Source organism: Hippocampus comes, unplaced genomic scaffold, assembly GCF_001891065.2.
Source record: "Hippocampus comes isolate QL1 unplaced genomic scaffold, H_comes_QL1_v1.1 scaffold22, whole genome shotgun sequence".
NCBI classification, from domain to species: Eukaryota; Metazoa; Chordata; class Actinopteri; order Syngnathiformes; family Syngnathidae; genus Hippocampus; species Hippocampus comes.
The window spans coordinates 1,188,475-1,200,905 of NW_017806175.1; the positions used below are offsets into that span (position 1 = coordinate 1,188,475).

General features: G+C 39.2%; 1 protein-coding gene and 1 long non-coding RNA gene across 2 annotated transcripts; one reads left to right on the top strand and one right to left on the bottom strand.

Moving 5' to 3' along the window:
* Positions 1-119: 119 nt before the first annotated feature.
* Positions 120-10,573, bottom strand: malt2 (MALT paracaspase 2). The gene is made up of 17 exons (XM_019897289.1): positions 10,160-10,573; positions 9,106-9,272; positions 8,560-8,690; positions 8,330-8,489; positions 7,743-7,930; positions 7,328-7,424; positions 7,176-7,226; positions 6,881-6,967; positions 6,039-6,242; positions 3,310-3,487; positions 3,153-3,227; positions 2,959-3,086; positions 1,791-1,940; positions 1,661-1,715; positions 1,484-1,586; positions 808-945; positions 120-727 (listed from the first exon to the last, which is right to left on the bottom strand). The coding sequence occupies exons 1-17, from the start codon at positions 10,303-10,305 to the stop codon at positions 488-490; spliced, it is 2,298 nt and encodes a 765-aa protein (XP_019752848.1). The 5' UTR covers positions 10,306-10,573; the 3' UTR covers positions 120-487.
* On the top strand, positions 4,526-6,243 carry LOC109532398 (uncharacterized). The gene is made up of 2 exons (XR_002171375.1): positions 4,526-4,588; positions 6,148-6,243. It is a non-coding gene; the product is annotated as an uncharacterized LOC109532398 (long non-coding RNA).
* Positions 10,574-12,431: the final 1,858 nt, after the last annotated feature.

Here is a 12,431-nt window from a genome sequence, read left to right on the forward strand (position 1 = left end):
AGCACACCCCGCGACCCTTGTGAGGATGAAGCGGATCAGAAAATGGATGGATGGATGGAATCTTAAGACTTTTGAGCCCGACAAAATACACCATTGTTTTTGTGAAGAATGTGAATGGTTTGAAAAAATAGGACTTTATTCTTATCACATTCTGACTTTTTTTCCCTCATAAATAGGCAACTTTTTAAATCTTATGGCATTATGGTCTTAAAGGGGTATACGTGGTAGTTATGTTTGATTTAAGCAAACAAGTATGTACTTCCGAGTACGCCTACAGTATAGAAATATGGTATTTCTTATTTCAATCTAAAAGTACTTCATAACCAAATATCAAAACGTTTTTATTACAAAAACAAAGATAGTGCTGGCCTAAGACTTGAACATAAAGCACAGATGAGAAGTCAAAATTTTTTCTTCATCATTTAGAGAAGTGGGTTTGCTAAGGCTTAGTTGGAATGGTAATTTGTTTTGTCCCAATATTTGTCAATTAGCAGTTGTGTGACTTCGCATTGGAGGCTAACGAGGCAAACTCCTCGGACAAGGAGGAGACCTCAGAGAGAGTGCACGAGTCCAGGCTGAGGGATGACGAGGCCGAGCTCGTTCGTGGTTGGTGGAGGTTCAGTTTGGACACCAGCGGTTTGCCCACCGTAACCGCTTGCTTTTCCTCCACTTCCTCCTCCAGGTTGACATAAATGTAACGGAGACAGACGGCGAACGTGAGCTCCTTCTGTAAGACATAGCATGTCGAAACATATCAAAGGCATTCATAAGGCGATTGGAGTTGATCAGAATGAAAAGAGGTCCGACCTTAAGTCTTTGCAGGCTGCAAATGCGAGTGTACAGACCGGGGAGTTCAGGTGAAGGAAGTTGTTCTTTGATTAATAATAAACTGCCGGCTTCGACCAGAGTTGCCTGATTGCTCTTCTTTAAGTCAATGTCCACATCCTGCCATTAAAACACAAAAACGCAGTTAAGGAGAGGACAGTTTGAGTAGTTCAGTGTTTTGGTCTTCTGTTCAGAATACTCAAGAGACATTCGCCACCCAGCATCCATTTTCGAGAGTGCTCATTCACGTGCGAAAGAGGCCCAGGTCGTATTTGAAAAAAAAAAAAAAAATCTGACTTATACTGTTCAAACCGCATGAAAAAAAATCTGATATGTGTTGCATGAGGACAAAAAAAACCGAAATTTAGCTGCAGTGTAGACATAGCTTAAAGTCTAAAAACATGCTCATCTTTGGGAGGGAATGTGGCAGGAAAGATATTGAAACATGTGGCGAGTATGTGTACTACACACACAAGTGCCTCACAGTTCTGCGGTTTGGAATTTAAGTCTCCGTTCTGAACTTCCTGTTCAGAGTTTGCATCTTCGGAATTTCAGAACATTCAGAAAGAGATTCTCCCATTTCATTCAAAAATGTATTAAACATTAAATAGTCTTCTGAAAAGAAAGTAAAACAGCTTCATTGTGTGTGTAACCATACCTCTGGGAAGTCAGTAAGTTGAGCAGAGCATGAAGCAATTTCTTTGGGCTTGTCCAATATGCGTGTGTAGATGACCATGATGTTGGAGAATTCAGCGGCAAATCTACAGAGAATATTATGAAGAAACATCAGTAGTATTTTGAGAAAACAATTGATATAGTTTCCTTTCATACAAACCCAAGTTGGACCTTCACACCACACTCAAAGTGGATAAAATGGCTCTTTGGCAGGACTGCAAAAACACATTTCAACATTTGAATCAAGTTTACTGAGGTAAGATTCGACAGAGTAGTTTGACGTCAAGTACCATGAGCAACAGCCCACTGTAGGTTGCGAGCCGAAGAGGCCGCAGAGCAGTCTGACGTCTGGATAAGGTCAGTGAGGGAACGCCGCTCAGACAGATTACTGCGGAGTTCCAGAGCCTGCCTCCCTCGTGTGATTTCTAAGCGACCCATGTCTGGTGAGAGCATGAAAAAAGACAAAGAGCAGAAAGTTATTAAGAAGGCCTATGAGGAAGATCTGGAGCGCGGAAGTGTGTATAATTTGCAGTGTAACCAACAGTTATGGAGGGAAAAAAAGACCTCAGAGTGATGACGAAAATGAAATTTAAGGTTAACTCAAAGAGTCACTGATGGTGTAATGGTACACTCTCCTGACTTGTGTGCAGGCAGCGTGGGATCGGTTCCCACTCAGTGACGGTTTGAATGGATGTTTGACTCTTTATGTGCCCTGAGACTGGTTGGCAACCAGTTCAAGGTGTGGTCTGCCTTCCTCCTGAAGTCCGCTGGGATAGGCTCCAGCAACTCCCCGCGACCCTCTTTCGGATAAGCGGTGTTGTAAATGGATGGATGGGTTAACTCCAGGACCAGAAAGGTAACTCTTCTGGAATGAGCCCGACATCAGCAATGTCTATAAAACGCCACTAGGTGTCAGTACCGCTCTACAACAACTTCCGGTTCCCTCTCCATTATTTGTCCGTGTTTTTTTAAATGGTTTGTCGTTTTGATACCGTATGTGTAGTGATCAAGTTTTCTTAAAACCTGCACAACAGTTATGAACGTTAAAATATTACAGCTCCGTATACTTAGTAAAGTTTACACAGATTAATTCCTTTATATTTCCATTGGGAATCTCTGTTTTGAAGTTAGAGCTAGTTGGAAGTCACCATCAAATGACATCAACACAACAGCAGTATCATAAATTCTGCCGTTACGGCAGACAATAATGCTGAGTTTTGATTTCTACTGTCCTAAATATATTCATTTGACATTATGTTTATAGTTTTCGATGTCGTTGAACTGTACTAAGTGTTGTAAAAATCAAATATAGTAGATTACAATGAAATTTTAAAAAAAAATACCAATGTAAAGAATTAATTTGAGAAAATGACCCAAAGTCAGCTCAGAATTGGCTACAGCTCACCAGTGACGCTAATGAGGACCAGTGGAATAAAGAATAAACACAATTTAATGCACCTTCTGCCACTCTGTCCAGCATGACCGTGACCTTCTCATCTTGGCAAATATGCCGCTTGAGGAAGCTTATGAAGATGCCGTTGGACACGTCTTCTTCCCTCATTTCGTAAGCCTCCGCATCAACACACCTAAATTCAACAATGTACTCATAAATTGGATTTCACATTAACACAGCCATTTCTGATTCAACTTACGTGGCATATCCAAAGACTATATTTGCTGTCACCTTCAACAGTCCAGGTTGAACTACAACTTCATCGTTTGGATTTCTGAAAGAATGAAAACAATTCAAATAAAAAATATGCACAGAGAGGACATCACATAGAAAGCAAGCAACATTTACGATGAAACCTTTTACGGCACATATCCAGCAGGAACACGTTGAGTCCGGTCTCTTTCTCCTGCATCCTGGTTAGTATATTTTGCACGCAAATGCAGTGCTCTGATGTGTATGAGGCTGGCGCATCGATGGGCACCATGAAACTGTTGCCGTAGTTCTCATAACCGTGACCGGCAAAGTAGAGCAAGCCTGTGCAAGAAGGACAAGAATGTAAGTTTAGTGATGCTTCTAAAAGCCTTTGCAGTGATTGCTTTTTTCCAGGAAATGTTGTAGACTTAAAGTCGGTATTGGCATTGAATGGATTGATTGCTTGAGTTTTAAACAACACGTAGGACCTTAAAAAGATGCTCAACAGAAAATCAGAAATTACAATAGTTCCTCAGCGAGAGGCTAGTTTGTCAATTTGGTCACCCGCAGAGTATTTGGTAGAGCATTTGCAAGTATTTGTTAGATATGAGGCGTTTATTAGAGAGGAGGTCCTCACTTGTACAAATCCATTTTTTCAACATAAGTTTCTACTGTACAGTATATTCTAATTTGAATGAAATGTTGTCATAACAAAACCAATTAGGGTACTGTGGTCTAATAAATATTATATATGATCACCAATATTTAGTATTACATATGATAATTGTTGATTTTAATAACCTTTTTGTCATCCAGAGTTTACATTATTTTGATATTTTCATTTTTTATTGAATTCATATTGCAGCAATAAAAAACAGCTATATTTGTATAAGTATTATATATCATCACATACAAAATTACTATATACAGTATGATACTAAAATAAATCTGTACTTAAAGTTGCTTTCGATAGTGTAGGTTCAAACACAAGTGTAATAAACATCAACAATATTTTACATCATCTTTAGTATAACATATTGTTCGTCTATTGTGATTATTAAACCTAACCATTCAATTAATGATACTAGTCCAAACAAATTTAAGATTCACCGACACTATATTGGTTTATATCAAACATCATATACTGTAAGGAGTAAGAAGAATTGATAGATGACTTTTATCCTGTGGTGGATGTGGGATGTGGCGATGCTTTTAATTGAGGTTAGCCATTCAGATTGAGTGAAGCACGGCATCTCCTAAAGCGCACGCAACTGTTTGAGGAAACACAGGACAAAAGAGAACAAGTACTGAAGCTTAAACGCCCGAAGACGAACCGTAAACTCCTTTGCCGAGGAGCAGCAGGAACTCGGTGACGGCGCTGTGCATTTCCTGCCAATTGAGGTCCAGCAGAGAGACCACCTTGAAGTCCATTTGCCTGAGGAGGTTGCTCAACTCGTGGACGTCCGCCATAGGATTTCTAAAAGAATGAAAACAATTCAAACAAAAAATATGCACAGAGAAGACATCACATAGAAAGCAAGCAACATTTACTATGAAACCTTTTACGGCACATATCCAGCAGGAACACGTTGAGTCCGGTCTCTTTCTCCTGCATCCTGGTTAGTATATTTTGCACGCAAATGCAGTGCTCTGATGTGTATGAGGCTGGCGCATCGATGGGCACCATGAAACTGTTGCCGTAGTTCTCATAACCGTGACCGGCAAAGAGGGAATTAAACTCGCGAGTCCCTTTTTTTTTTTTAAGTTGCTGGAAAAGTCACTAAATGTTCAAGAATATTGTAACAATCAATTCATCTGTTGATTATTGAGTCAATTAATCAATGAAGCGGATTAAAAGAAAATGCAAATGTCTGTCCTTTTATTCAAAATTATGGCATCATTTCAACTTGACAGTGCAGAAAATACATGATTAAATAATAATTATGATTCAGTTACTGCTTTGGTCCGTAACAAGTCAGAAAATAGGCATTTTTTCCAGGAAAGGTTGTAGACTTAAAGTCGGGTATTGGCATTGAATGGATTGATTGCAAAACGTAGGACCTTTAAACTAAGCTCAACAGAAAACCAGAAATTACAATAGTTCCTCAGCGAGTGGCCAGTTTGTCAACTTGGTCACCCGCAGAGTATTTGGTAGAGGATTTGTAAGCATTTGTTAGATGTGAGGCGTTTATTAGAGAGGAGGTCCTCCCTTGTACAAATCATGTTTCTACTGTACAGTATATTCTAATTTGAATGAAATGTTGTCATAACAAAACCAATTAGGGTACTGTGGTCTAATAAATATTATATATGATCACCAATATTTAGTATTACATATGATAATTGTTGATTTTAATAACCTTTTTGTCATCCAGAGTTTACATTATTTTGATATTTTCATTTTTTATTGAATTCATATTGCAGCAATAAAAAACAGCTATATTTGTATAAGTATTATATATCATCACATACAAAATTACTATATACAGTATGATAATAAAATAAATCTGTACTTAAAGTTGCTTTCGATAGTGTAGGTTCAAACACAAGTGTAATAAACATCAACAATATTTTACATCATCTTTAGTATAACATATTGTTCGTCTATTGTGATTATTAAACCTAACCATTCAATTAATGATACTAGTCCAAACAAATTTAAGATTCACCGACACTATATTGGTTTATATCAAACATCATATACTGTAAGGAGTAAGAAGAATTGATAGATGACTTTTATCCTGTGGTGGATGTGGGATGTGGCGATGCTTTTAATTGAGGTTAGCCATTCAGATTGAGTGAAGCACGGCATCTCCTAAAGCGCACGCAACTGTTTGAGGAAACACAGGACAAAAGAGAACAAGTACTGAAGCTTAAACGCCCGAAGACGAACCGTAAACTCCTTTGCCGAGGAGCAGCAGGAACTCGGTGACGGCGCTGTGCATTTCCTGCCAATTGAGGTCCAGCAGAGAGACCACCTTGAAGTCCATTTGCCTGAGGAGGTTGCTCAACTCGTGGACGTCCGCCATGGGAGCGCACAGTTGAGTGCGGTAGCGGTAGTTCAAGTTGCCGATCAGGAGAGCCACCTTGTCTGTGGCTGGGGAGGGAAAGAGCTTAACTCGGGTCAAAAGCTTCCAATGTGGATAAAATCACTACTTTTACATTGTATACATGGCTTTGGCAAAGGTCAGTGTGATAAACATCCGTTGTTCTCATACAGAAAAAAACAGTTGACTGTTTCTTACAGGGAATTAAACTCGCGAGTCCCTTTTTTTTTTTTAAGTTGCTGGAAAAGTCACTAAATGTTCAAGAATATTGTAACAATCAATTCATCTGTTGATTATTGAGTCAATTAATCAATGAAGCGGATTAAAAGAAAATGCAAATGTCTGTCCTTTTATTCAAAATTATGGCATCATTTCAACTTGACAGTGCAGAAAATACATGATTAAATAATAATTATGATTCAGTTACTGCTTTGGTCCGTAACAAGTCAGAAAATAGGCAAAAATGTTGATCATTGTTTTGCAAAGTAAAAGCTAACGGTTAAATTTAAAAATAAAAAAAGTATGTGAATAAGTTGAGAAACAATTAGCTGTTGCATCTCTACTCAATAAAGTAAATAAATCCTGACAAATCAAATTAACAAATCAAGTCGTCAAGCCCTACCAATGACTTCAATCCTTTACTACAATTTTGAACTATCTCAGGAAAATTCTATAAAATTCTCATTACCATAAAACTGTTTGGATAATGTCTGTGGATTGGTCATCTGTGGACATACTTCTTCACTTGTGATGGCACTGTCCACTTCCTCTGGATCTATTCAAAAAAAAAAAAAAAAAAAAAAACAGATTTGTTTGTCCAGTGCTCTGGCTTTTTCTGCAGTTTGCGCTGTAAAACAAGAACTAATAAATGACTATATAAATCAGCATGTATTGTATTGTATTGTATGTAGTAATGAACAAATAGAGGAAGTGAACACTTCTCTCATTATTCTGCTTTACAAGATATGCCGTTTACGGAATACCTAAGCCGCGGTCAACTGCTTCCCAGGACGAATCAGTGATGGAAGTTGGGCCTGCATATAAAAGGAAAAAAAACACGATACTATATCCAGGGAAAATTCAGGCGGAATAGATGTTAAAAAAAAATATAATAATGGAATGGATTATGTTTCACCGATGCTGACAGTAGCAGGCTCACTCCACACTTCGTGAAACAAGTTGAACACTTTGCATCTGTATTGGCCTCGGTGTGCTGTGGTCACACACGGGATCTGGAAAGTCACAAACAAAACTTGCATTGGATTATAATTGGGGACGCAACGGTGCTGTACGACTACTTTCTTTGTATGACAGTTGGGAATGCTAAATTGTTACCCAAAACAACATTGCCTGGACAGTTAACAAAATGTTATGATTAAGTTACATTACATTCATTCATATGAAATAACCTGTTTTTTTTTTTTTTTGAATTACAACAAGTTTGAAGTCAACAAGGATCATGGAGCTGATTGTGCTCACCTTTGGAGTTTTCACTGTGTTTTCCAAAATACGATCTATAAATATGGGGATTATGATACAAGGTGACTTACTTTGAGAAGACGCATCTTGTTTTGTGGCATCGGAGTCGAGTTGTGGTACCACTGGTACTGGGCAGGAGGGTTGGCCACGGCAGTGCACTCCAGGAGCAACATGTCACCCTCAGACACTGTTTGGGACTGAGGCTGGTAGATGATACGCAGCCCACTGGATGAGCCTGAAAACATGCCGCTGCTACAGCCTGGAATGACAAGATTTGAATCGGTTCTTCCTTGATCCATTAAGTTTAGCAAAATGAAAGGGCTTGTACTAAAATCATGCTGGTGCTGTTCATTTGCTACACACTAAAGAAATGCTGCCCATGTTGGATCAAAATATTGATTCCATATGCTTAGTCAAATCCTCAACCCAATCTGCTGGGTATAAATAACTCAGGCTTGGCTAGGTCGCCTTTGGTCCTAAGCTATTTCACCCGATTTTGGTTATTTTTAACCCAGCAGTTTTAGGAATGTCAACAAGACTGTTCTATTTGTCCGAAGAATTGGACCATTTGCACCCCCTGTCGGGACCGGAAAGCTTTTGTGTTTCGACTATTCAAGTTCTATCGTGAATGGATGAAGAGGAGGGGTGAAGGTCATACCTGGACTCGAGCTGGGTGAAGAACGAACCAAGCGCACCTGAGCCCACTGGGAGAAAACGCAGGTGTCTCCATGGTTGACCCGACAGATGTAGCTACCCTGGTGCTCGGGGCCCATCGCACACACAACAAGCTCAGGTGTGCGTCCACTGGCTTCCAAAATCTTACAGAGACAAAGATAGTCTGATTTCAACTGAGGTCGACATCCTGTCATTGCGAATAACAATACTCACCTCCTCTTTGCCTTTAAACCACTGGTAACTTAATCCAGGAGGCCCTGAGACTCGGCATGTTAAAACCACCCTGCTGCCCAGCGGGGCCCGCTGAGAGCTGGGCTGTACTGTGATCCGGATCTGCTCAGTTACTGTTTTATATGAAGAGAAAAATTGCCAATTTTAGACGATAATACTAATGTTCTTTTTGTAAACGATAAATTCCACACATCATGCATACAAAGAAATATCAAGTTGACATGCATGATTTGCCTGCATGGGCAACATAAAATGTTATGGCAGGCAGGACCTGAGCCCTGGGCCTTGAGTTTGATACCTGCGATTTACGTGATAGGTCTCAATCATTTCAGCGTTTTTTAAGTGGCCCAAATTGCGGAATAATTAGTTCTTTATATTTGTTTTATTGACACACCAGCTTCAAAATACACTTTAAATAAATAATAATATTTGTCAATTATTTGGCAGACCCCCCAAGCAGCATCTCGCGAAACTGCCAGTTTGAGAACACTTATCCTTGGGTGGACATTTAGCTTGGTAGAAGACGACCTGTAGCGCTGAGCAGCTGCACGGCCTCCTGGTGGTCAATCTTCTTCAGACACTGCAGCAGGAAGAGCAGAGAGCAGGATCGATCGACCAGTAGAGCTAAGAAGCTGCGTCCTGGGCTCCCTGTCGCACTTAGCACCTGGAGCGAGCAGTTGGTCACAATCTTTTCACTGCAGGGGGGAGGTTCAATGTTACATGTACAGTACTATAAACTCCCAAGATGTTCAAGATGAATTTAACTACGGTACACAGATTTGTGACAATGTGTCCCACAACTTGCACACAACCCTTTTACCATAACTTCTTTACCATGGTAGAAGAAGAGGAAAGCAGTGAATCACAGGATACGCTGGACTTGACATCATCAACAATTTTCCATAAGAATGGGTAAAGAAAAGGTATATCCTCTCTTCTATTTTTCACATTTTTATAAAAGAGCCTTAATTGAATGTCACACTCGACCTCATCCCTGTTATGCCAATGATCAGAATAATTCAATTCTTTTTAAAAAAATATAGATATTTACTGATTTACATCAGTAAATTTTCCTACGCTGATTTTTAGGAAGCCTTTGAAAGTTTATTACCTATTATTGATGAATAAGTAGCAGAAAATCAGAAAAATGAAGGTTAATTTAAAAAAATGTTGAAGCCAAAATGTCCTCAAATTCTGTTTTTTAGCTGTGACCTATAATCTGCATAACAATAAAAAATAATCATAAATTATTTCACTCTGTGTAGACTGAATCTATGTATTTTTATTTTCTTTTGATCTCACCTACTTAAAAGAAAAACATTTCCACGAAACAGTTTTCGCTTTCACTTGATGTAGTACTTGTAATTGCCAGTAGGTATCCGATTACTTTCGTTCAAAGAGTGTCATTTTACAACCAGCAGTTACAACAAAACACCTGTTTGTACTGTAGTAACCAATAATACACTTCTTAAATCACCCACAATTCCTTGTCTCGTTCAAAACTTTTCTCTTTTACCAGAAATTCTTCTCATTTAATTCAGGACGTTCGAAAACGAGTGTCGATGGTGCGTTCAATGCCCACCTGCAGCGGAATTTCGGGTCTTCAGACACAACCTGGGCCAGCTGCCTCCATCCGCAAGTGGAGTTGTCCAGCATCGTGGACAGTCTGTCGAGCACTTCTTTATCCAGATTGGCGAGACTTAATTTACACTCCTCCATCTTTTCCATCTTTTGTGATCAAGCTAAAAACACACGTCACAGCAAGCAGGCGCGCGGTGAAAGAAAGTCGTCCCGGTAAAATGTTCGGCAGTAGTACGGGGATTTCCCCTTTTCAAAAAAAAAAAAAATGAGGAAGCGAAGCTGGGGGCGGTGGGGAATCTTGAATCGGCTCACAGTAAACCAACTACGGTACAATATCATGATGTCGTGAAACTCATTTCAACGCACACTCCAAATTTACACTTCCGCCATCCGCGTTGACGTGACAAATCTCGTTTAAAACTTACCGAGCGACTTGACGTTACATTTCAAACTCGTCGCGGAAGCGTCTCTGTTGGTTACACAAGAATTTATGTGAGTCATTTTAACACAACGAGGCTCATAAAGTATATTAAGTTGTTCCTCAGACGATCGTCTCGGTTCCTCATTTTACTCCACCTACCCCACCCGCACATAGGTGGTCTTTCGCACGTGTTGCCACGGCGACCGTATTGAGGTCAGTAGACAAACACAAGAAGAGGTGGCCCAGCCATCCAGGGATCCATGATGGGGTCCGATGGGAAGTCCAAATTGGGGGCTCTCTATTTTTTAACATTGATATTACCGATTATGATCATTCAACTTATTGCAACAGTGTGTGGATACCATAAGAGAAGACTTGAGTTTATATACAAAATATTCCAAGTAATAAAACTAGATATTGTGATTCTGAATATCATCGAGGCCTGCTACAAGTAGCCAGAATTAACCAACATACTATGCATTTAATGTAAAAGTGTCATCTGGTTTATGGCAACAGTACGGTAATGTGCAATTAATTTGTAGAGGTCTCTCAGATCAGTGGTTCTCGAACTTTTTACACCAAGTATCCTCAAAATATAACTGGCTCTCCAAGTTCCACCATCACCACTGACATTACAATTCAGTAGCATAGAATGCCCACCTCTTAATTAAAAAACAAGGCAGAGATTTTATTCCTAAAAAAAAAAAAGATTAGCTCCTCCCAATGTGTTTTGCAGTGGTTAGAGAAGAAATGGGTGCAAGAATAAATGTTTTTAATAAGCCACACAAATATAGTACAGTAAAAGCAAAAACAACAACAACAACAACAACAACAAACTACATTGACAATACAAACCATGCATTGTGAAATTCTCAAAACATTTTTCAGTTACAGTTCACATAATTGAAGATGAATTAATCCAGCCATCCATTATCTGAACCGCTGTATCTTCATGACTCGAGACCATTCAAAAACATTTCGGAGAGGAAAAAAACAAAACACTCCAACATCTTCATTGATCCTAGGCACAGTCACTTTCACAACTCAGAAATTCCCCTTTGGGAATGGATATCATAATGTGTCACCAACAAATGAACAAATGCAAAAAGAATGAAGATGATACAACTAAAAATGCAGCAAATGAATCATATTTCAATCTCTTTATAAGCTACTTTTTTAAATAGTCACAGAAAGCGATAAAAGGGAGGTTTTGTTAAAAATCCCTGAGCTTTTAGGCACTTGGGAAATCTGGAGGGAACATGTAGATAAACAACAATATTCAACCACACTCACAATGAAAATAAAACAAAAATAGCACTCTTGAATCGGTTCTTGTTCATACAATAACACAGCACTAAAAAGTACAAACCCAATTCCATACAAGTTGGAATGTTGTGTTCAACTAATAAAAACAGAATACAATAAGTTAAATTTTTATAGCTTCAATACATCCCTCCCCCCAAAAAAAGCCAGGCCAGGGTCATGTTTACCACTGCTACATCACCTTTTCTTTTAACCCCATTCAATAAACGTTTGGGAACTAAATACCCTGATTGTTGAAGCTTTCTAGGGTGGAATTCTTTCCCATTCTTGCTTGATGTATAGCTTCAGCTGTTCAACAGTCATCATAATGCGCCATACATTTTCAACGGGAGACATGTCTGGACTGCGGGCGGACAAGTCTAGCAACCGCACTCTTCTGCTATGAAGCCATGCTGTTCTAACACATGGAGAATGTGATTTGTCAGTGTCACGCTGAAATAAGCAGTGGGGTCCATGATAAAGACGTTGCTTGGATGGCAGCACGTTTCTCCAAAATCTCTATGTACCTTTCAGCATTAATGGTGGTTTC